This window comes from Macrobrachium rosenbergii, chromosome 26 (assembly GCF_040412425.1).
Source record: "Macrobrachium rosenbergii isolate ZJJX-2024 chromosome 26, ASM4041242v1, whole genome shotgun sequence".
Classification (NCBI taxonomy): domain Eukaryota; kingdom Metazoa; phylum Arthropoda; class Malacostraca; order Decapoda; family Palaemonidae; genus Macrobrachium; species Macrobrachium rosenbergii.
In genome coordinates, this window is record NC_089766.1 from 4,387,181 (window position 1) to 4,413,507 (window position 26,327).

General features: G+C 36.6%; 1 protein-coding gene across 24 annotated transcripts in view; it reads left to right on the forward strand.

Annotated features, from left to right (window-relative positions):
- The window catches only part of LOC136852943 (transient receptor potential-gamma protein-like), a 698,042-nt gene that overhangs the window by 535,132 nt on the left and 136,583 nt on the right, over positions 1-26,327 (forward strand). For all 24 annotated transcript variants that reach the window (XR_010857276.1, XR_010857277.1, XM_067127957.1 and 21 more), the window contains one exon: positions 19,214-19,344. Coding sequence is in view for 22 of the 24 variants with exons in the window: in XM_067127957.1 (XP_066984058.1) it covers positions 19,214-19,344 (131 nt within the window). In the remaining 2 variants the exon portion in view is untranslated. The remainder of the gene's footprint in view (positions 1-19,213; positions 19,345-26,327) is intronic.

A 26,327-nucleotide genomic window follows, 5' to 3' on the forward strand; every position in this document is an offset into this window, starting at 1 on the left:
TAATATTATTTTCTGACTTCTTCCTCTAATCTTTATTGTTATTGAAGGGGCATCCCCTGCGGAACGACCCACAATAAACATCATTATCATCAGAAAAGCTTCACGTATTGTTCCCGTACAAAACCCGTCGGGAAGCACTAGGCTCCAGTCGCGTCCCGGCCTCTTCAAGGGGAAAAATTTAAGGGGAAAATTTTGGGGGAAAATTCAGGGAAAAATTTTCCTTTTCCCACAATTCCTAAACCCCCTCCCCCGCCCTCCCCACCCTGCCTTTCTTCCACAATTTACCCTCTTGTGTTGCTTTTGATGGAAAGTGCAATGTTTTGTGCTGTTGGGAGCTCAGGAATTTCTCCCCCCCTCTCCTCCTCCCCTTCCCCTCTCTCCCCCCCTCCCCTCCTCCCCCCCCTCCCCCTCCCCTCCCCCTTCCCCTCCCCTCTCCCCTCTCCCCCTCTCCCCTTCCCTCCCCCTCCCCTCCCCCCCCCAACAAAAGAATGGCACGCGCGTGGAGCCTTTAAGAGACGGAGGGCATAATTTTTTGGTTGATGGAAGGGAAGAGAGAGCAAGGCATACAAAAGGGGAAGTGAGAAGAGGGAAGAAGAAGAAGAGGAAGAGGAGGAGGAGGAGGAGGAGGAGGAGGAGATGGCAGAAATGCGAAATTACACTGGGAGAAAATAAGTGTACTTCTAAGACTTCAGATGGAATGGTATTTAGTTGATATTATTAAATATTAATTGTTTTTATGATAGCCCTGATCTCTCTCTCTCTCTCTCTCTCTCTCTCTCTCTCTCTCTCTCTCTCTCTCTCTCTCTCTCTCTCACATACACACACACACACACACACACACATACTTAACCTGTTATGAAAATCAGTATTCCTCTCTCTCTCTCTCTCTCTCTCTCTCTCTCTCTCTCTCTCTCTCTCTCTCTTAAACACACACACACATACTTAACCTGTTATGAAAATCAGTATCTCTCTCTCTCTCTCTCTCTCTCTCTCTCTCTCTCTCTCTCTCTCTCTCTCTCTCTCTCTCTCTCTCGTCTTCTTTTATTCCTCCCCCTTTCCATCTAATAATAGCTTTTCGACTTTTATTTTTGGTTTTTCATTCCATTTTTTTTTTTGAGCTACGCATTTAATGAAGTTTCTGTCGAATCCTGCCCAAATATGCTTTAGTTCATTTCCGATGTTTTTCCTGTGTCGTGATTGAATTCTCTCTATAATTAGAAAAGGCTGAAGTGAATATTTGGGGAAATTAAAACGCTGTTGTCTCAGGGTAGTAAGAGAATGGATGTGTAAACACTGTGTGTATATATATATATATATATATATATATATATATATATATATATATATATATATATATATATATATATATATATATATATATGTACATATGTAAACATATACTGTATAATAATAATAATAATAATAATAATAACAATAACAATAATAATAATGAAGGCTTTATTTCGCATAAAATACACTGAAGGGAATTCTATACATAGAAGTTAAACTACAAAAATTACAGGTTTAATAATACATGTACGTTAAACAATATTAAGTATATGTATATATATATATATATATATATATATATATATATATATATATATATACATATATATATATTTTTTTATGGGAAATACTGTGTTAAGTTTTATACTCAGCGTGTCCAGTCTTCAATCATTTGTTGAAGGCGGAATGTGTCAGTCACTTTTAACCTGTGTTTCTCGTGAGCCGTCCCTTACAGGAGAAACTAATTATTTTAAAAAAAGGGGAAAAATATATATTAATTTATGTAATACATCTGTATACCTGACAAATTCAGGTAGGCAAAAATTGTTTAATAAAAAAGTGTCACAAAAGCGCGAGGCATAATCACTACTATTCGATACCAGCCGTTTCTTATCTCTTCGTTATTTTCAAGAGACTTAACACTCGAACTTTCCCAAAAAATCTTCGTCCAACGCTTCATAATCTTTCACTTTCCCCTCGCTTTCCCTCGCTTTCTCCGTCAGGGTGCCCCAAGAGCAACCTTTTAATATTAAAAAAAAATTTTTCAACCGGTCTAGACGTGTATAAAAGTTCAACCGGTACAAGGTAGCTAATTAGTTTCAGATGTCTTGATGAGTATTTAAAAAAATCGAGGTAGCTGAGGCCAGGTCACGGAGGGGGCAGGTTAGGTCAGTCTTGTAGGGGAAAATGGAAAATGATTTTGTTTCTGTGATATTTTGTGAAGAGGGATTTTGTGAAGCTTTTATCAGTCGCCTAAAAAGGGAAGGGGAGGGTGTTTTTTTTAAGATGGTGTGTTTCATTAAATAATGATGGGCTTTATTCGGAAATAATGAGAGTTATTAGTTGCCGTAGTGCGTTCCAACATTATTTTTCATGTGTTTAATTACCTATCAGTTTATTTTATATATTTAATATTTTTCACTCTTTTTTTACCTAAATTCATTTCATTACTTTGAAAGTAAAAGATGTATAGTTTTTTTCTATAAGAATAGTTACAATTTTTTTTTTAAATTGTCACTATACAGAATAGTGAAAATATATACAAACCAGATTTGGCTATGACAGAATATCGACAGGATTTGTGAACCGAAAATATTTTCATAAAGTAGTGATAGGTGATATGCGGATTAAATTAAAGTAACTGCACAGAAGTGTTGTAGCTTTAAAGTGAAATTCTGATCGATTTCATAAACGATAATTTTACCAGAATGTAGTAAGTGTTTATGGTGAAAATGATTTTCCGTTACTTTATAGATATACATATGCATGTATGTATAAAGCATTCATGTCATAAAAGAGAGAGAGAGAGAGAGAGAGAGAGAGAGAGAGAGAGAGAGAGAGAGAGGGTAGGTTATAATTATACGACACGACAACAGTTGGTTATTCATCCTTTTGCCTATTACCTGAGAGAGAGAGAGAGAGAGAGAGAAAAGTCGTTTTAAAGATACGACCACGCGTACAGTTAGTAATTCAGCCTTTTGCCTATTACCTGAGAGAGAGAGAGAGAGAGAGAGAGAGAGAGAATCAGCGCCTGCAGACCTTTGTATTCCTTCAGACTCATACTGTAACATACTAAACATACTTACGGATCAGTGTGTTTATGCAAGAATTCCAAAATATGCAAATTACTCTCCCAGCATTTGCTCTGTACATACAAGATTCTGCACACAACTCATTCCTTGTCTGTTCGGTGCTTTAGTTATGCATCCTCAAAACTCTTCAGATAAAAACTCGTGGTGGGTTGTAATGAAGTGTTTTTCGTGGTCCTTGTTTGCTAGTGTATTCGTTCAGTGTATTTGTTCTCAGATTTTAGTTTTCTATACAAGAAAACTTGTTCCGGCTTTGTCTATCCGACCGCACTTTATTCTGTCCGTACTTTTCCTGTCCGCCATCAGATCTTAAACACTACTGAGGCTAGAGGGCTGCAAATTGGTATGTTGACCATCCACCCTCCAATCATCAAACATACCAAATTGCAGCCCTCTAGTCTCATCAGTTTTTATTTTATTTAAGGTTCAAATTAGCCTTAATAGTGCTTCTGGCAACAATATAGGACAGGCCACCACCAGGCCGTGATTAACGTTTCATGGGCCACGGCTCATACAACATTATACCGAGACCACCGAAAGATAGATCTATTTTCGGTGGCCTTGATTACACGCTATAGCGGCTGTACAGAAAACTCGATTGCGGCGAAATAACTTCGGCCCGTTTTTTACTTTTCTTTTTTGTTTTGTTCAGGGGGAGAATTTATACATATATTGTTGTTCAGTCTTTGTTCACGAGATTGTTCACTAGTGTTCTTAGCAATTAAACCCCGATTTCCTCGTTTATTGTAATTCACAGATTTTTCTTTGACAAAGAAATTTTGCAACAAACACAAAACTATGCTTCGATTGAACAAACAATGCTGTCTTTGGGTTGATGAAATGTTTTAAGGATCCAGCGAATAAGAAGTTGTCTTCATTGTATTGTATGGCTCATTATTCTCCGTTTCATTTACTTGATTATTTATTTTTCATTATCATCATTGCATGGCAAAATTGATGTGTAAGTTTATATATATATATATATATATATATATATATATATATATATATATATATTAAAGAACATATATATATATTTAATATATATAATCATGAAGTTACAAATGTCGCTTAATATCAGTTATATACCTCAGTATATCTCCGTTGGAGAATTGTCGCCGAAGGAATTTATATAAGTGATAAATGAAGCCAATGGTTTACGTCAACTGGAGTCGCTGAATAGGCTTTCGTCGCGGGTTCGTGTCCCCACGATTCAATTCATTTATCACTTATATAAATTCTCCTTCGGCGACAATTCTCCAACGGAGATATACCGAGGTAGCGTGGATTTCGATATTAAGCGACATTTATAGCTTCATGATTGTATAAAATCACGGTGTGATAAAAATTTCATATATATATATATATATATATATATATATATATATATATATATATATATATATATATGTCTCTATGGAGGTATATGCCAAAACTGCATTGTTCACTAAATGTAATCATAGATTTATGTTTGCTGGTACTAGTCTCCTTTTTGAATTATGAAAATTAGCAAGTTTCAGGATTCCATAACAGTTATGAATAGCACCCTATTTTTGTAAAATATATAATAAAAAAACATTTGTAGGAGTATTTGAAACTTACTAAGTACAGAGTTGCCAAGTCGCATTTTTCTAACAGCACAGAATAATCATCATCGTCTGAGTTACATTTCTTACATTTCTTTTCATTAATTTTATTGATTATTTATCTGCAAAAGCATCCATCAGGAAGATGTAAATATCATTTTCATTATTTCATTATTTTAGCCGGGTTGGAAATAATTTTTTTTAGAATAAAAAACAAACTTTTTCCCTCAAAGTGTTTCTAAAGCTTTAAGACCAACCATAAAGACATATTATATTTACCACCATCTCATTAAGTCTCTACGAAATAATATTGAAGTAAAATATAATAAGAACCTCCTTTCCTGTACGAAATAATATAAAAACGAAATATAATAACAGTAAAGACCCCTTTCCCTTCCAAGCAAAATTGCATATCAGCGCAGGCAACTGCCAAGATAAACACACACACACGTACAAACAAACACACACTTGAACGCATACGACAAACATCCCCCCACCCACTTCTTGAAATCGCTTTGTCTGGTCGTTTTCCCTTCGGCAAATGGACGGCCTCTCCACTTATGAAGGCTCATTAAGGCGGTATTCCGCCCGCTAATAAACACATCATGAACGAGCCGTGTCTCTCTCGTAAGAGGGGTGGGGAGGGGGCGGTCTCCTGTTGGTATATACCTGGGGATAGGAGTTGGGGGGGGGTGAGGGACTTCTAGGGACTCAGAAGGTTACGTAGGGAATAGAGGCAGTGTTAGGGGTAGGGGTTACAGCCCCAGGGGCGTAGGTGCCCCTGTGTTATAGAGGAAACTTTCAAGTTCCGTTTCCATACAGTTGGTTGTGAAGTATAGCAACCAACCGGGAGAAATACTGGTCGTTAATTACAGAGACATCTGGTGTTCGTTGCTGCTGCTGCTGCTTCTGGTAGCTTACGTCACGTGACAGGGCTGCAGTGTTGCCAAGTCCGTTTCCCACCATTATTGCCAGACTGGGAAATAATTCTAAATCATTTTGTAATTATAAACGCTTCATTGTTTAACGCTATTGGTCAGTAAAAGAAGTATCCCGCTTTGTTTATGATGTTATGACAATATTTTCAGACCAGGGGTTTCAGTCCAGTGTTGTTAGTAAGGGAAGGATGTGTTTCATTGCTTGACAGTTTTGCTGAGATTGTCTGGTAACAATGTTGTCAATAGGGAAATATTCGACAGCAATTAGTTCAGAGTATCATGGCTGTTGAAGAAATATTTTATTTTATGTTAGTTGAGGTAACGACCGAAAATATTACAAATATTTTGATATAAGTATTTGATGTTAACGAGTATTGAATCTTTTAAAATATTAACTAATGGCTATGGAATTTTGGCCAAAATGAGATAAAGTTCACTCATTTAAACTACGAAGACAAACACGAACAACTATACGCAACTCACCCCAAATTAGTAAGTCAAAGGCTTCCATATTTAACTCAGCAAAAAATTAAGAAGGCCAAACTTATGGAAAATTTCACGAAATTAATTTAATGACAAGACAAACATCTCAAAGTTAATTGATAAATAAAACAACTCCTTAATTTAATTTTAACAAAATAAAAAATATAAATACAGGATACAAAAAATAATACCTCGACATTCTTCCCTATCCTTAGCAAAATGATGGAGTCGGAGAATAACCAACTCAGTTCCCCCTCTCCCCCTTCCTCCCACCCCCCAATTACGTATTCCCTCACCCCCGCCCCTAAATATGTAATGACGGAAGCAAGGACCCCGGGTGTCGATTGCCTGCCTGCTAATGGAAAAATATTCCCCCTTCTTGAAGGAGAGGCCAAGATGGCGTGAAATCGCGTTTATCAGTCGCGTCAATACGAGTCGAAATTATATATTTCTCGCCAGAATACGAGAGTAGGTGGGAAGCGGGGAGCGGGGAGTTTTTTTTTTAACTCTTGAGATGGGTTTTTAAATAAGTTTTTTGGGGGGTGTAGGGTGTTGGATGATGTGATTTTTTTTATGGGTATTTTAAAGGGGGTGTGTTGATGTGTGTTTTTCTTTGAATAGTGATATTCATTATTTTGAATTTGTTTTTCATGGCATTTTTAGAAATGGCTCTCTCTCTCTCTCTTTCATTTCATATATATATATATATATATATATATATATATATATATATATATATATTTACATATACATTATATATATATATATATATATGTGTATTTATATATACATTATATATATATATATATATATATATATATATATATATATATATATATATATATATATATTACAGTATTAGCTGTTATTACAGTACTAATCTCCTTAATGTATATAGACTGAATGTCTCCTCAATTGTAAACAGTCTCCGGGTCATTAAACCCGACATCTTAAATCCTAAGGTCATGACCTCTCCATCAGTGTTTTTTCTCGTGAGAAATAATGATAAAAATCTGTTGTTTATCGAGATCTTTGGTTGAATGAGCTTCTGTAATAATGAAAAGGCTATTTTGGGGTTTTTTGTTATAATGAAATGCTTATATTTTTGGCTTTTGCAATAATGAAAATTAATTTTTTTTTAGTTTTTGTTGTAATGAAAATTTTATTTTTTTTGGATATTATGATTAAAAATGTACTGGCTCTCTCTCTCTCTCTCTCTCTCTCTCTCTCTCTCTCTCACAATGTGGTGACCCTCACCATGTTCAAATACAATATCTCATCACCAGTATGATTACCTTGGTTAAAATCTCTCTCTCTCTCTCTCTCTCTCTCTCTCTCTCTCTCTCTCCTGGCTTAGGAAATGGATCTGAGCGCTAGACCCCTAATATTTCAGATACGCCAAAATGAAGGATCCTAGACTATTCTACCACGTCCCAAAAATCTCCCCTTGAAGGAGAGCACCTTAGAACAATGCCCGTAAAAAAACCCGCTGTTCTCAAGAAGAAGAGTGTCGCGTCATTCTGTGAAAAGCGACTTGGGTAAAAGTGTAATAGGGGGTGGGGTGGGGTGGGGAAGTGGGTGTTCTCTGCTTCCTACATAGGCGCATTGGTTAATGAACTCCAATCGTGATGGTTATGTAACTTTCTTCCCTTTCTCTCTTTCTCTCTCTCTCTCTCTCTCTCTCTCTCTCTTACAGACACATATATCATAAACCCATTGCATTTTGCCTCTCTCTCTCTCTCTCTCTCTCTCTCTCTCTCTCTCTCTCTCTCTCTCTCTCTCTCTCGTATAAAATATTACAATTTCTCTCTCATCATAAACCCATTTCTCTCTCTCATTTTAAGCCTCGGCATTTTGCCTCTCTCTCTCTCTCTCTCTCTCTCTTATAAAATATTACAATTTCTCTCTCATCATAAACCATTGCATTTTCTCTCTCTCTCATTTTAAGCCTTGGCATTTTGCCTCTCTCTCTCTCTCTCTCTCTCTCTCTCTCTCTCTCTCTCTCTCTCTCTCTCTCTCTCTCTCTCATACACAGGTCTTAAAGCCATTGCATTTTGCCTCCCTCTTTCATTATAAAGCGATTTATTTTCTCTCTATCTTATCATAAAGCAATACACTGTCTCTCACACATCATAAAGCACTGCATTTTCTCTCTCATTTTAAGCCCTGGCATTTTGCCTCTCTCTCACACAAACACATCATAAAGCCATTATATATCGTCCCTCTCTCTCACACATCGTAAAGCCATTGTATATAGCCTCTCTCTCTCTCTCTCCTCTCACACAAACATATATCACAAAGCCAATGCATTTTGCCTCTCTCTCTCTCTCTCTCTCTCTCTCTCTCTCTCTCTCTCTCTCCCAGTTCATGACAGACTGCCAAACTTGCCGTGGTGTGTATTTACAATCCAGCCTTAAACTCTGAATGGAAATTATCCCCAAATGCGAGAACGCCACTTCCGGTGCGCACGAGCGCGCGCGCCGTTGTTGTCGGGCCGATTTCATTGTCCGGTCTCTGAAAGGAGAGTAAGGGCTCAATTAGGCTCAATTTTCGTGAGGTGGTGGGTTTGGTTAAGTGAAAAGGCTCAAGGTTCTAATTTTATTTCTTTTGGTGACTGACTTATAATGATTTTTAGTTTTGCATGTTTTTATGTTATATTTTTATTAAAACACACACTCACATTATATATATATATATATATATATAACAATATGGAAAGGCGTCCCCCTATTTTTCAAGACGGTAATATTTTTTTGCTAGAGAGAAAGAGAGAGAGAGAGAGAGAGAGAGAGAGAGAGAGAGAGAGAGAGAGAGAGAGAAGTTAATTGCGTACTTTTACCAGCATAAAATATTACGTAATATCTATAATTTTATTTAGGAGTCTCTTATCTCCTGCAATCGGTAGATAGCCCTCCCCAAAAACCAATTTTAACCACCAGGCGTTCGGATCCCAACAAAGACTTAGAAAGGAACTTTCGCTTTCTCTCGCGCTTTCTCTTATTATCGTCGTTTTCCCTTCTTCCTTTCCCTCTTGTTTTATTGCTCTCTCTCTCTCTCTCTCTCTCTCTCTCTCTCTCTCTCTCTCTCTCTCTCTCTCTCTCTCTCTCAAAAGAGAGGTGGAAGTTTTCTCATCCTCATAGAGAAAAACATTCGGTCGTAAATTTCGAACTCCCTCCACCTTCCCCCTTCCCCTCCTTACTCCCTATTTTCCCCACCCATCTAATGCTCCTCCTACCTCCCTCCCTTCCTCCTTCACTCATAAGAAGTCCCTCAGCCCCTCCCCATCCCCCATTTACCGATGATTTAAATACCAAGTTCAAATCCCTTCTTAGTCCCTTCTGGGGGTAGCACACATCATCATCTGCTATAGTTTCCCCGTAATTTTCATCCGTTTTCTTCTATATTTTCCGTTTTCTTTTTGCCATTGAGGATCATTATCACTATAATATTTAAGAGTATCTCTCTCTCTCTCTCTCTCTCTCTCTCTCTCTCTCTCTCTCTCTCTCTCTCTCTCTATATTACCTCCCCACTTTATTAGGGAGACTGGGAATTTCAATCCTGCCTATTTATTGCCTTAATCCTATAAGCACCTCAGTATTATGACATTCAAAATTACCTCAAGGTCTTTTAGGCGTAACATGCATATGCCTGCCCCGTCGGCCTTCCGCCAAAAAAATCAGCTACGAATTCAGTAGGGATTAGACCAATATTTGTCTCTGTTAATAATTTGCCTTTTTACCAGACTCGTGGGGCTGCTTTTCCCAAAGATTTGAGAGAGAGAGAGAGAGAGAGAGAGAGAGAGAGAGAGAGAGAGAGAGAGAGAGAGAGAAGCATAAATAAACGTACACAATCCGAGAAACATCTTAGACACCATCCGTATTCGAGCAAAGGTCAAGAGAACGACTTATTTCGTGGGAAGGACGACTTGACCTTTCTTTTTTCTTCCCTTCACTTTTTTACTTTATTTCTTCCCCTCTATTTTTTCCCCCTCCGTCGTCTTTTGCCGGGTCCCCCGCCTTAATGTGGAGTTGATGGGAAATGAATTAAGCTTATGATGTATCATCTGTTGAGAGGGAAAAAAAGAGACGGGGAAAAGACAGAGACGTCACTGACTTAGATTCCTCGGAGGATTGTTCGGGGGGAAAAAAGTCTTGCGGGAAAAAAGGGAAGAAAGGGTTTTTTGGGGGAGGGGGGTTAAGACATCCCTTTTGGCAGATTGCTTAGACGGCCAAAAGAGGGCAAAGTGATATGATAAGAGCAAAAATAATAATAATAATAATAATAATAATAATAATAATAAGAAGAAGAAGAAAAAAGTTGAAAATAAAGCTGAAAGTCGCCTCCCCGTTTTAGTGAACGGAAGGAGGGGACAAAACTCCGTTATAGTGAACTGGAGTGGTGATGTAATCGTTATGAAATTTGAGGAAATAATTTTTTATAATAATTATCCTAATATATAAATCTGGACAATGTTGGTTCAAAAAACATTCACAGAACATTATGATTGCTAATTTTTAAGTTTTATTTCATATTTTTATAGGATGAGGAATATATTCATATTAATTTCAATATATTAAATTCAAATTGCTCTGTATTTGCTCAATAAAATTTGAAATTTTTAAACTCGACTCATTGATATGGACTCAGAATACTGATTATATATATTTCAAGAAATAATAAGTTTTTGAAATTACGAGAAATAACGCAAAAGTTTGAAAGGAGTAATGTCAAATGCTTCATTCGATATATATATATATATAAAGAGAGAGAGAGAGGGAGAGAATATGTATACATATATATATATAGAGAGAGAGAGAGAGAGAGAATATGTGTGTATATAATGAGAGAGAGAAAGAGAGAGAGAGAGAGAGATTGTACATGCCATTATTCCGTCGGGCACAAGCCTTTATTTGCTCTGTAAACTGGAGAGCGAATTCCCTCTCATTGTCCAACAACATTTTCATATCGCAAAATGACGGCGTAACCTGCATAGCATCAGTTTCGCTCGTGCGTCGGACGGGAAATAAGCTTTTCATGTTCCGTCAAAATGAAAAGAAAACATCGTGAGTTTTTCATTTTAGATTATTTTATCCTTTCTGCTGATTTTTGTTCTCATACTTTTCATTTTTCATCATTTTCTTTGGCTATTCAAGGTATTGTGTTCGTATGAGAAGAATCTTTGATTTTTCATGTCGTTTGAGTGGTGTAAGAAGGATATTTTTAGTTTGCGTTTCTCTCTCTCTCTCTCTCTCTCTCTCTCTCTCTCTCTCTCTCTCTCATATTGGTAGTTCTTCATTGGAGGGGTGGGTAGAACTCTCGGCTAGCACGCTGTTGGCCCAGCGTTCGACTCTCCGACCGGCCAGTGAAGAATTAGAGGAATTTATTTCTGGTGATAGAAATTCGTTCTTCGTCATAATGTGGTTCGGATTCTACAATAAGCTGTAGATCCCGTTGCTAGGTAACCAGTTGGTTCTCAGCCACGTAAAATAAATCTAATCCGTCTAGCCAACCTTAGGAGAGCTGTTAATCAGCTCAGTGGTCTGGTTAAACTAAGGTGTGCTCAACTTAACTTGTGTGTGTGTTTTAGAATGTTTTTGAGTAATAGAAGACTCCCATAAAGGTTTAAATATAAGTGAAAAGCCTTCAGTCTTATTATGATTACTTTTATTAAATTTTCTGCCATTATCATTCTGTTTCTCTATTATTCGAAGTACTGCCGTTGTCATATAATTTCTCATTCCTATGGAGAGAGAGAGAGAGAGAGAGAGAGAGAGAGAGAGAGAGACTCATGCCACTTCCAGGACGCCCATTATTCTCAGATAAGGAAGCAAGCAGGAAGTAGCATCGGGAACGATACCTCCTACTCCCACTCCTCAGCCCTCTACTCCAACTCCTCCTCCTCCTCCTCCTCCTCCTCCACGACTGTTTCGGAGGACAGACGGTCGAAGAATTAGCAAAAAACCGCGGACTCTCTCTCTCTCTCTCTCTCTCTCTCTCTCTCTCTCTCTCTCTCTCTCTCTCTCTCAAGGAAGACATATTGCTTTCTCGACCATTTTTCGCTCTCTAGGGATTCTTGGTGTATTTAGAAGATCGGTGCCGGCGGCGACTTCACTCGGGATCGGGTGAAAGGAGGAGTTGGGTATTTGATTTTTGTATTAACGCAAATTCATGGTGTTTATTTACCTTTATATGTCTTATTTTACTGATTTCCCTTGTTTAAGTACAAGAGACGTTTTATTACAAATTTAATCTCGGGTTTGAATCAATATTTACAAAAATATCGAGTGATATATCTGCGGTACCTTTGGCGGGAATTCACTCCCGTAAGCAGCAAAGAAATATTATTGGAACCTCAGCAATCTGTGGATGATCTCAGTGGTGTTTTTCTCCCTCTGAAAAACACCGGTCAATTCCCCACCCCCTCTTTTTTTATTCTCCCCCTTCCTCCCCATTCCCCCTTCCCATACAATCTTAACAGTACCCCTCCCCCCACCAAATTCTGCGGTTCACTACCAGGCGCCTTTCATCAGAGGTGAAGCATGAAGTGGTTTTTTTTTTACGTAGGTTTTTTTCTGTGTTCTCTTAATTGGCAAAACTTTAAGGTTTTCAGAGGGTTTTGGTAATGGCGGTGTATTATTTGTTTTTTGTTTTGTTTTGTGGGAATGAATGTGGTTGAATGGATAGAATGATAATTGTTATCTTTGAGAATATGTGATCATTATGTTTATGATTATGTTTTGATTAGTTTTTATGATTGTGATCATTAAAGTATTACTGAGAGTGATAATGGTGAGTGTCTGCTGTTACTTTAATAATAATAATAATAATAATAATAATAATAATAATAATAATAATAATAATAATAAAGGTGAAAAAATCCACATTGATTTATAAGTAATATAATAATACTGAAGACGATGGTAATAATAATAATAATAATAATAATAATAATAATAATAATAATAATAATAATAATAATAATAATAATAAATGTGAAAAAATCCACATTGATTTATAAGTAATATACTGAGGACGATGGTAGTATTAATAATAATAATAATAATAATAATAATAATAATAATAATAATAATTTAACACCTAATTCCAACAAATTTCACAAACTCCTAAAACCCCAAAAACCAGGTCACAGCACTCATGACCCGGACGAATGTAGGTCGCACTTACCTCGCATCAACCCACGTCGTATGACCTCGGTGTACTTGCTTGGTATCCCCCTACCCCTTCCCCTCCCTTTAATCTCCCCTTCCCTTCCCTTCCCTTCCCCCTTCCCTCCCCTGTGGGAAGGGGGAGTGGATGGTCTTTGACATGGTCATTAATTTGGACTTTATGGTCTGAATACGAGCTGTGCGTGGCACAGGCAGGTTCTGTGTGTGTGTGTGTGTGTGTGTGTGTGTGTGTATGTAAAAGTCTCTTGTATCGAACTGGAAAAGTTTCAAGATAAACAAAAGAACCTTTTATCTTTTATCTACTGTATTGTAAAGATTTCTGTTCCCCTTATCGCGTGCCCCCGGACGCTGAGACCTTCTTTAGCGAGATAAGAAAAAATTAAAATTTTAAAGTTTTTTTTTTTCATCGTTTAATACCGAGGGGCGGTGTCCTTTGAACCTGAAGGAGTTAATATGGATAAGTTAGAGAGTCAGTTGGGTAGATAAGAACTGAGGGGGTGGCTTAAGATATGAAAAGATGGTTGGTACTGTCGTAATTCATGTTTTAGATGCAGAATCTTGGGTGAATTCTATATTTTGCATTTTTACTGAAGGCTCACCAGTAGTGCGTCTGACCAGCTACATGTATTGCACATTGCCCTCTCTCTCTCTCTCTCTCTCTCTCTCTATATATATATATATATATATATATATATATATATATATATATATATATATATATGTGTGTGTATGTACGCATTACATACACACATATATTTATTTATATATATATATATATATATATATATATATATATATATATAGAGAGACAGAGATATATTTATTTATATAGATAGAGAGAGAGAGAGAGACAGACAGACAGACAGACAGACAGACAGACAGACAGACAGACAGACAGACAGACAGACAGACAGACAGACAGACAGATCATTAAACTTACATTTGAAGCTTACTTAATTAGAAAAAAAAAACCTTTAATTGAATGAAATACGAGATGCTAAGTCGGGTTCGAAATGAACCTCCCAAGTATAATGGGAGCGTACCCGGATGTGGGGTCATTTGAGAGAAGGCTTTTGCGAATGATACCCTAACACCCTCCCCTCCCCCCCCCCCAACCCCTCCCAGATCGAGTGACTGGTTTTGTTGCGTAGAGTCGACTTGATTAGATTTTTGAAGTGTGTTTGTGTGTGGTTGTTTCTGTTTGTGTGTTGTGATTGTTGTTTTATTTGTTGGGTAGGGTTTTGTTGTTTGTTGTTTGTTGTTGTTGCTGTATTGTTGTTGTTTATGCTTTATGAGTGAGTGTCTTCGGCAGTGGGTCGTCCGATTTCTAATTTATTATCATTATTATTGGTCAGTTTCATTATTAAAACGACAGTTAATGTAATTTACCTGTTCCTGATAAGATATAAATTTCCTTTCCTCTTAATTTTTTAAAGCAAATTTCTATGTCGTTTCTATATTTAACCAAATTTATCATCTTTGGGTATGGTCAGTCCTTGGACAGGTGGCCGTGTTCGAATGCCTAAAACCTATAGCATAGCATGCGCATTAGAACTCTCTGAATGACGTCACATGGGATTTATATTCAGGCTAATCGATGATTGCCCAGTAGTGATGCATTCGGGAGGTTTACTACTTAAATATTTTTAAAGATAGTTTAATATTCAAATACTTTAAAAAAAAAGTGTCAGCATCATTAAATATCGAGATGAAGTGATTTTGACTCAGACGGTGTTTTTTTTTTATATTCGGGCGTTGATAAATGACTGTCTATTTTTGGGTGAAATGGTTCGTGTATGGAATGATTAGTTGATTTTTCATTCTCTCTCTCTCTCTCTCTCTCTCTCTCTCTCTCTCTCTCTCTCTCTCTCTCTCTCTCTCTCTAGAGAATGATTAGTTAATTTGTTTTCATCTCTCTCTCTCTCTCTAGGCAATGAATAGTTAGTCTCTCTCTCTCTCTCTCTCTCTCTCTCTCTCTCTCTCTCTCTCTCTCATAACCAATATGTTTAGCCTTCAATATACGCCTGCTTTTAAAAACGACCCAATAAAATCAATTATCTTCAGTAAACTTAAAAATAAACACTGATTTCACACAAACATCCTCAGTAAGTCACCGAAATAAACAACCTGTTTATTTGTATGTTTACTTGAGCGGCTTCTCTGAACGCTCGGTACTTCGGCACTCATCCTCCCGGAAACTTAACGAGAAATCAAGTTGCAACACTTTGCAACGCTTTTTCCCTCTATGGCACTTTTAAACTCAAGTTCTCTCGCGAGGCGTCCTCAGATTTATGGGCTGAGTTTTATATAAAGTTTAGTGGGTATCGTTTTGTGTGTGTGTTTTTTTTATTTTGTTTGTTTAGGGAAGCTTTTTTAGGCAATCACGTCACTTGAGTTGAATTGTATGTTTGTGTGGGTGTGTGTGTGTGTGTGTTTGTGTTTGTACATTGTGTGTATGTGTGCGACTTTGTTTTTTTTTATGTTTTTGTATGAACATACAAGTGCAATCGTATTGTCGATGTTTGAATCCAAATGCTTTATTATTATTATTATTATTATTATTATTATTATTATTATTATTATTATTATTATTATTATTATTATTATTAAAACACAATAACAAAATCACTGATTACGAGACATTTAAAGTCACAGAGAGAGAGAGAGAGAGAGAGAGAGAGAGAGAGAGAGAGAGATTGATTGTCAGCTGTCGCCCTCAGCGCTTCTACTTAAAGCCGGGTTATTCTTGATAATAAACGCTGATGAAACTCTTGTGATTTTAGACAGAATTACTCTCTCTCTCTCTCTCTCTCTCTCTCTCTCTCTCTCTCTCTCTCTCTCTCTCTCTCTCTCTCTCCCGAGGGTTGGGGGTTTTGATGTCAGGGTAACTATACCAGATGCCAGAATTTCTTTTCTGTATAATTCTCCGTCAAGTGTCTAAACCTACTTACATTACCGTCTATGTAAACACATCTTTAGCTTAGAAAAACTCAAGTATCTACTTACATATTCAAAGTACTTTTATTGTCAGAAATTCTTGGCGTTGAGTAAAGTGAATCTTGTGCATTTTCTTTTTATTTGACCCTTTTTCGTCAGATTAAATTTCATTATTCAGCAACTATCCTTTGCAGTTAAGTATGTCTTGGTATTCCAGTCCTGTAAATTAATCTTTCCCAAAGTGGTTTTTAGTGGATCAGAGTCGCTAAGTCAATAAATAAATAAATAAATTAAAACGTTTGTCAACGTTTTGATTATGACAGCGCCGAACTTACACGACCTGTATAATCTTAATCATATTTTTTACATTTTTTATTCCTTTGCGGAAGAAATAACATTTTACAATTCAAAGCGCCCTTGTTTTATATAAAGCTGATATCAGCTTTACTTGCATTACTTGGTTGTAATTAGTATTTTATTATTTTATTGACATAACATTATTATTATTATTATATTATTATTATTATTATTATTCTTAATGACACTACTTTAATCCGTTTTGTATCGCTGTTTACATATGAATATATTTATTTTTTTATTGTTTATTTATTTATGCGTCTCTTTGCATTTGAAAAGATCAGGTATGTTCATTAATGGCCTTTCAGGAATATTATGTATAAATGCATGTTCATTTTGAATAATAATAAAAACGTTTTATGGAGCAATCTACAGTACCCCTAAACTTGCTAAGCAAGCCTCCACTATACAGGATGGCCACTCACTGATAAACCTGAACAAGCAACCCAGTGATAAACATAATCAGATGCAGACGAAAATAAATTATATAAAAGAAAAGGGTTCACTTAATCAGCTACCTTTTAACATTTCGCTGGGTATCTGTCCAATGCATTTGCCTCCATTACGCATTTCAATGTCCGTATCTACTCCATTCGCTAATGCACCAGTCCTCGCTGTTTTTTTTTATTTTTTTATTTTACGCCATTAGCACTGAGTGGTTCTGAGATTATGCGCTACCCAAATCATGAGGTTTGTGCTGAGGGGCTCGTCTCTCTCTCTCTCTCTCTCTCTCTCTCTCTCTCTCTCTCTCTCTCTCTCTCTATATATATATATATATATATATATATATATATATATATATATATCAGTATATATGTATGTATGTATGTATATGTATAAAGTAGTCTTATTTATAAAAGTTAATCTCAAATAACACTGTTGCGATTACATATATAGAAGGATATTAATACTTGCTATGACTTATTGATACAATGCTCCGAAAAATGTGGCAATAAGTCTCCTCATAAGTATTACATATGTAAGAATGTATGTACGTATTTTAACGTATAACTTTACTTAGCATAGATACACCTGTGTCTATAAAAATACATTTTGCTTTAATTATTCATGAGCATCCTCGCACCCCTTAGGAACCGGCTTCGCGCCCCCTAGGGGTGCGAGCACCCCTGGTTCAGTCTATGCTATGTGTGCTTAGAGAAAAGATAAGCCTCATTTTCTGCCATTCAAGTCACGATAAAAGGAGCGTGTTTTGCCCAGGTGTGATTCAATTATCTCGGGTGCAGAAATGAGCACAGGTAATCGCTACTTTCCCCCATTACGTTTTATCGGCGTACCAGATGGCATATTATTTCATTTTTAACGTTTTCGAAGGAGGAGAATCTACACATTTATTTACACACACACACACACACACACACACACACACGTTTACAGATCCGCACGCAGAAATCAGCTCATTTATTTATACACAAACGCACACTTGCCAAATCGTGCTGCAAGATAATATACTACCATTAAACACCAGAAATTTCCTCCTCCTCCTCCTCCTGCTCCTCCTCCTCCTGCACCTCCTTCTCCTCCTCCTCCTCCTCCTCCTCCTCGTCTTCTTCTTCTTCTTTAAACTTCCTCTTCTTCTTCCTCTTCTTCTTCTTCCTCCTCACTCAAAGGAGATAACTAGCTCTTGTCCTCCTTCTCCTCCTCCTCCTATATCCTTATATATATATAATCTTATATATATATATATATATATATATATATATATATATATATATATATATATATATATATATACTGTATATATGCAGTTGCTCGATTTAGCGAAAAGCGCTCGTGATGATACCAATAAGTGCTGTTGATAGCAGAGGATCCGGTCTTCTGGTGTTGCGAGCTTCCCCGTCCTTTGCGTTCCATCTCCAGCGAATGTTTATTGTTTCTTGTATGTTTTGTGCTTTTTTATTTATTATAACGATGAAGCAGCGTAGGTGTGTTTATATATTTTCTTTTTGTCATTTGGCAGTTAAATTAACGAGTTATTTGTTTATACAGACATACACATATGCATTATTTATTTTGTAAACTTTTATGTTATCATAGATATACATTATTTATTATATATATATATATATATATATATATATATATATATATATATATATATATATATATATGTGTATATATATATGTATATATATAGTCTGTTGTTTTGGAGCCTCCATCTAGATATCCACATCCGATATCATTGAAAGTAATCACGATTCATGTTCAGCCAATCAGAAGCTTGATAGAGTCATCAATGATATCGGCTGTGGAAATTTACCGTCAGCTCAAAAAAAAAAAATATTACCAGAGTAACCATTGAAATTTCGAATTAAAAATGTTGAAAACCACAATCCCTGTGATGTCAGTTGTGGATCTTTACCGTCGACGCAAAAAAAAAAATTTACTAAAATTCTAAAATTACCCAAAAAAACCAGTCTAACAGAAAAATTATTGTTAAAAACCATAGCCCATTTAATATCAGTTGAAGAATTTTACCGTCAACTGAAAAAAACATACTAAAATATTAACAAAATTACAAAAAAAATGGAACTAAAAAAAATATGTAAAATCATGGAACCTTTCCAGCGAAGCATCATCCTCATCTGTGTCATCTCCTGTACCCACAGAGCCACAGCATCCATGGCATGGGAGAGGAAGACCGCCACAACCGCCCCCATCAGGAGATGGGGCAGCTGTCCTTCGAGGAGAAAAAGTTCCTCCTCTCCGTCGAGAGGGGAGACGTCGCAGGGGTGCGCAGGTGAGTACTGGCTGTGGTTTTTTTTCTGAGTTTTTTTCTGATTTTTTTTTGTGGATTAGAATTTTTTATTTTTATATATATATATATATATATATATATATATATATATATATATATATATATATTTATGTATGTATATTCGTACAGGTACAAAATTTGTTTATGAACCTCTCTCTCTCTCTCTCTCTCTCTCTCTCTCTCTCTCTCTCTCTCTCTCTCTCTCTCTCTCTCTCTCATAGAAATTACCAACGAAGTATTTTTGTTTGTTTTTCAATCGTTCTTTATAACACAACATTAAATTAATTTTTATAAAGGCTTGTCAGATTAAACCCTGCCAAAATATTCTAGTGTCTATGTAAATAAAAAGAAACTTGGGATGTTTCAGAATCCACGTGAAACAGGGTTTATCTTCTTAACTCTATCCCTGTCACGGCTTCGGAGGAATCCAATATATTCTGTTTCCTATCAGTTTGAAGAATTTGTTTCGAAATGACATCCAATACTCTTTTAAATCTCTTTTCTTTACTTCTTCACGTTAGTCCTAAGGATCTCGGATTCTGTTTAAATTGACGAAGAAATTATAAAAAATAAATTGGAAATTCTTTTTCATTCTTTTTTTTTGAGGAATTTTTCTTCCAATCAGGATTAAGCTCGCCAAAGCTGTGAACCGCTTTTTTCCGATTCTGAGAGAATCGTTTCTTCAGGATTTCTCTCTCTCTCTCTCTCTCTCTCTCTCTCTCTCTCTCTCTCTCTCTCTCTCTCTCTCTCTCCAGGAAATTATGACCCATTCTTTCTATTTATATATTGAGTGATGCCATCTCTCTCTCTCTCTCTCTCTCTCTCTCTCTCTCTCTCTCTCTCTCTCTCTCTCTCTCTCTCAGGAAATTTATTCTTTCTATTTATTGAGTGATGCCATCTCTCTCTCTCTCTCTCTCTCTCTCTCTCTCTCTCTCTCTCTCTCTCTCTCTCTCTCTCTCTCTCTCCTGATATTGTAACATTGTCTGTATATAATGAGTGATATGAATCTCTCTCTCTCTCTCTCTCTCTCTCTCTCTCTCTCTCTCTCTCTCTCAGAATTTGACCCCATTTTCCTTAAGTACGGCTCTTTGGCACAGACTATCCAACACGGCTCTCAAGCTGAGGGACCCGTGTTCGATCCCCCAAAACCCACTATGTACCTAACTGTAAGACGATTGTTGTGGGTCGCAGCTAGACTGGCGAGAAGGAGAGAGAAAAAATTAGATTTAGGTATCCATTTCTCCGTCAAAATGTATATTATAATTTCGGGAGGGCCTCGACGAGGTAATCCTCATTCCACTGGTGTGAAACCATTCATGAGATATTCATAATTCCATCGGTAAAAAAATTTTTTAAAAACTGTCATTGAAATTCTGATGAATATTCTCCTCATTTTGGACCGGAATTTTTTGAAGGCTGAAAACGCAAAGGAATATTCGATCATTTTTGAGATCCGTTTTAGCGATATTATGAAATACCTTAATATATATATATATATATATATATATATATATATATATATATATATATATATATATATATATATATATATATATATATATATATATATATATATATATATATATATATATATATATATATATATATATATATAATTTATACATATGTAATTTGTGTGTGTGTATTTATTAATATATGAATCAGAAGATTATAATAACTCCAAATATACTGTCGGTTAAGCCAACCGTAAACTGAGATCCATGAAAAATTATTATGCTTTTAAACATCATGAAAAATTAATTAAAATTAATTTCCTTAATTGGTTATTTGATAAGCGGTACCTTTATTATCATTTTAGTTAATTTGTGCTGTTTTAATCTTATTTTATTGGTCCGGTAAGTGTAAAGCGCAAACTCTTAAATTTTAAAATTAATTAAATTTTAAAATTAGTTAATTTTTAAAATTACTTAATTTTTAAAATTATTCAAATTTCAAAAATTAGTTAAATTTTAAATTACTTAAATTTTAAAATTACTGAAATTTTAAATTTAGTTACATTTTAAAATTATATTTTAAAATTAGTGAAATTTTTAAAATTCTTTAAATTTTAAAATTGGTTAAATTTTAAAGTTAGTGCAATTTTATTAGTTAAATTTTAAAATTAAAATTAGTTAAATTTTAAAATTAGTGAAATTTTAAAAATGAGTTAAATGTTTAAATTAGTTACATTTTAAAATTTATTAAATTTCAGATAAAGCATCGTTTTAAAACATTTTTTTACACTTTTGAACTTCAGGTATTGAAGGTGCCCCCAAAGAAAATGTTTTACTTCTGTGTTCGTAAATTAGTGTCCCAGGTCACGAAATCCCTCAAAAAAAAAAAGTGAAAGAGGTCAGTTGGAAACGAGTCATAATCTTTTTGAAGAATTTCTGACCAATCAAGATTAGCCTCGCTAAGTTTGGGACGCGTTTTGAACTCGTCCTAATTGAAAGCCCCACACTGTGTATGTGTCTGTGTGTGTGTGTGTGTGTGTGTGTGTGAGAGAGAGAGAGAGAGAGAGAGAGAGAGAGAGAGAGAGAGAGAGAGAACTTCAATTTCTTTACTTTTTAGAGAACGTGAGCATGAGTGTATATATGTGTGTGTGCGTGTGTGTTTGTGTGTGTGTGTGAGAGAGAGAGAGAGAGAGAGAGAGAGAGAGAGGAACCAGACTCCCATTCCTTTACTTTTTTGAACATATCATTGAAATCCCTGTGTGTGTGTGTGTGAGAGAGAGAGAGAGAGAGAGAGAGAGAGAGAGAGAGAGAGAGAGAGAGAGAGAGAGAGAGAAACCAGACTTCAGTTTCTTTACTTTTTAGAGAACATATCATTGAAATATGTGTGTGTGTGTGTGTGTTTGTGTGTGTGAGAGAGAGAGAGAGAGAGAGAGAGGAACCAGACTCCCATTCCATTTCTTTTCTTTACTTAACACGTCGTAATTGAGAGCCCTCTCTGTGTTTGTGAGCGAGAGAGAGAGAGAGAGAGAGAGAGAGAGAGAGAGAGAGAGAGAGAACCAGACTTCCATTTCTTTACTTTACTTAGCACGTTGTAACTGAGAGCCCTCTGCTGTGTTTGCCTGTGAGAGAGAGAGAGAGAGAGAGAGAGAGAAATCTTCCATTCCTCTTTCGTCTGCTTCCCCCCTTTGGGACATTCATGAAGAATATATAGATTTCATATTTTTTTTTTTTTCACCTCGATCCATTTTCTGTGTTTGCGTAAAAATATTGACACTTCCGTCTCTCCTCTTGTCTCGTGACGTCACAGTCTCCCTTTCATTTCCATTTTTCATTTCCTCTGGCTTGGATGTTTTTCCTGATATTCCTGATTAAAACCTTCAGGTTTTTTTTATTCTTCTTATCGAAATATATGAAAATGATGTGTCCTGCATGATTGGTTTTTTAAAATTTTTTCTGGTATTACAAATTTTGTAATGGAAAGGTTATTTTTTGGGGGTGACTTTAGGTTATTAGGATTTTAACACTTGTGGATCTCTCTCTCTCTCTCTCTCTCTCTCTCTCTCTCTCTCTCTCTCTCTCTCTCTTAATTTTTATCTATTATATGTTTACATACGTGCAAATGTGTGTTTATGTATATATTTATATAAGCACAACCTCTCTCTCTTTATCTCATTATCTCTCTCATTATCCATCTTTACATGCTTTTATCCATTATATGTTTACATATATACTCTCTCTCTCTCTCTCTCTCTCTCTCTCTCTGGGGTCTTATTGGCGTTTAAATGTCCGAAAAGAGAGGCCACTTCGGATGCCTCATTATCATATTACCTGTGGCCATAGGGAGGGGGGATAGGGAGGGATGTCTCTCCCCCCCAGGGACTCCTTCCCTCTATAAAACTTTGCTTTGGTTTTTATTTGTTCATTTAACACGCAATGGCGTCACAGTAACAGAGGTCACTAGTTTCGCAAAAATAGTTTATAAAGGGCTTTAGAGGAACCTTTGGTTATATAGCATCGAATTATCTATCTGTCTATATATAAATTGACGAACGGAGATAGACAAATACCAGAGGAATTATTATTATTATTATTATTATTATTATTATTATTATTATTATTATTATTGCTGAGTGGACTGGATTGTCTTTGAATGAATGCAATATAAAACTGCAGCAAAGAAAAGGAATTAAAATAAAAATATATTTAATTTGCACCCAGCACTACACAAAGAGTGTGGTGTAACCTCGAAGGCTATAATGTAAAACCCCGCCTCTTAAAAGAGGATAGGTTATATATGATGGTAAAGGGAGCATAGATGGAAGTGATCACTAGAGAGATACGAAGAATTCTATTTAGAAAAATGAATATTATTTTATTGTGAAAATCGGAAGGGCTGACTAGTCTTGTCTATCTAAGTAATCTTTTTTTTTTTTTTTTCTGAAAAAAACTATTGTCCCGACTTTTTCTGTCCGCCCTCAGATTTTAAAAACTACTGAGGCTAGGGGCCTGCAAATTGGTATGTTTATCATCCACCCTCCAATCATCAAACATACCAAATTGCAGCCCTCTAGCCTCAGTAGGTTTAATTTTATTTAACGTTAAAGTTAGCCATAATCGTGCTGCTGGCAACACAACAACACAGGCCACCACTGCTGGCTGAGAGTTTCTTGGGCGCGGCTCATACAGCATTATACCGAGGCCACCTAAAGATAGATCTATTTTCGGTGGCCTTGAGTATGCGCTGTACAGAAAACTCGATTGCACCGAAGAAACTTCGGCGCATTTTTTACATTTTTTGTTTGTTTGTTTGTTTTACTGCATTAAAATTAACCTTATATATATGCTCATAAATGTGAAAATATACATATACATTTGCATACATGTTTATCTATTGATAGCTTTATAAATTGTCAGATAATTTCGGTTATATTCTTAGGACGTTGAAATAAGAATAATTTGTCTCCCCTACATACCCTCATTCTTGCCCCTGCAATTTCCCCCCTAATCTCAAAGAATTTCCCCAAACAGGGGAAATTACCATCTCCCTGTACAGTAGAAAAAGAAAAGATCCATTCCAGACTTCCAATCCCAATTCGCGATGGAAAGATTCCCAGGAACTAGTCCCACATTCCTAATTATTATCTCGGACCTTCTTGGCCTCCTTTTGGGGGATTGGACACCCCAAACTCTGCCTCCTACGCAGGAAAATGGAGTTGGGAGGGGGGGCGGGTTATTGGATAGGAATTCCCTTTTAGCCTTCGTGGGACGAGAGTGCGTTGAACCTCGGTGGCGGCAGAATCGTCCCTACTAATTATTTCTCCCCCAGTTTAATCCCTGTCTAGGGGGGGAGGGGGAGATACGCCACGCGCATGCGCATGATGGAAAGACTGCTTTAATACTCGTCCACGCTTATAACCCTCTCTACTCATGGCCGTGATGGCCACTAGTGTTGTCTTCCTCCTCTTTCTCATCCTCTTCCTCGTCCACTTTTCCTCCCCATTACTCCTCCTACCTCTTCCCTTACCCTTCGCTTTTTACCCTTTACCCTTTACTCTTAGCCACCTTACTCATCTTCCATGCCATAAACTCCGGAGTTACTAATCTTCTCCGGAGGATGAGCGGCCTCTTAAAAATGCCTTGCATCAGCCAGAATTTTACAACCCCTTATGATACACTGTGCATTTAGGGTTATGGCGGGGCCTCCTGAAAGGGTGTTTACCAACAAACACTGAGAGAGAGAGAGAGAGAGAGAGAGAGAGAGAGAGAGAGAGAGAGAGAGAGAGTACAGGAAAGTTTTTCTGTAACCCGTATGAGACGCGTACGAGTTTTGACTTTTGGTACCAAAGTTATTTCTTGCGTGTAATTATTACACAAGTGGTTTTGTTGTACTATTGATGTAGGTCTGTAAAAATGTCTTGAATGACAGAGAGAGAGAGAGAGAGAGAGAGAGAGAGAGAGAGAGAGAGAGAGAGAGAGAGAGAGAGAGAGAGAGAGAATACAGGAACGTTTTTCTGTAACCCTTATGAGACCCTTATGAGAGTTTTGACTTTTGGTACCAAAGCTAGTATTCCTTACATGTAATACGTAATCAAATGATTATGCTGTATTATTGATGTTGTAGGTCTGTAAAATGTCTTGAGAGAGAGAGAGAGAGAGAGAGAGAGAGAGAGAGAGAGAGAGAGAGAGAGAGGGAGAGGCTATACACATGAGCGAGTTTCCGCCTTTTTGGGGTCCTCACTCGCGACAGGGTTAATCAAATGATGTTTTACTTCTATAAAAAAAAAGTCTTAAATATTTGGACTTATTAATGTTAAATTGTAATTTAATCATGTAACAATCTAAACTTATTATTAATTAGCGTGGAGCAGATGATATTAGCCTGGAAAAGTTGATGACTATCTCCGAGGAGTTAATAATTAGTTGGCAACCGGTAATGCCCACCTGTGAACAGGCAGTAATTAGCTGGGAAAGCAGGTAGCAACAGAAAGCAGCTATCACCGAATTCGCAACGCCTCCCCGAGCACAAACGGTAATTGCAATTTGTGTTTAAAGCTCGTGATGCTTCTCTCTCTCTCTCTCTCTCTCTCTCTCTCTCTCTCTCTCTCTCTCTCTCTCTCTCTCTCTCTCTCCCTGACAGAAGCTGTGGGGACGTTTCCTCCATGATGGCCTCAGTTAACTCTCTCTCTCTCTCTCTCTCTCTCTCTCTCTCTCTCTCTCTCTCTCTCTCTCTCTCTCTCTCTCTCTCTCGGACAGAAGCTATGAGGATGTTTCCTCTCGTGATGGCCTCAGTTAATTCTCTCTCTCTCTCTCTCTCTCTCTCTCTCGTTATTAGGAACACTAGGAGATCGGGTCTCCTGATAAGTAGTATAAAAGAGATTGGCCCACAGGATATGGGGATCCTAAATTAGGATTTTATTTTTAAGGGAGGAACACGGAGGTTCGAAGGAATCCTAGTAGGATAGAAGCAAGGATATCTTTGATTTTTATCCTGTTGTTTTATCTTTGGATTCT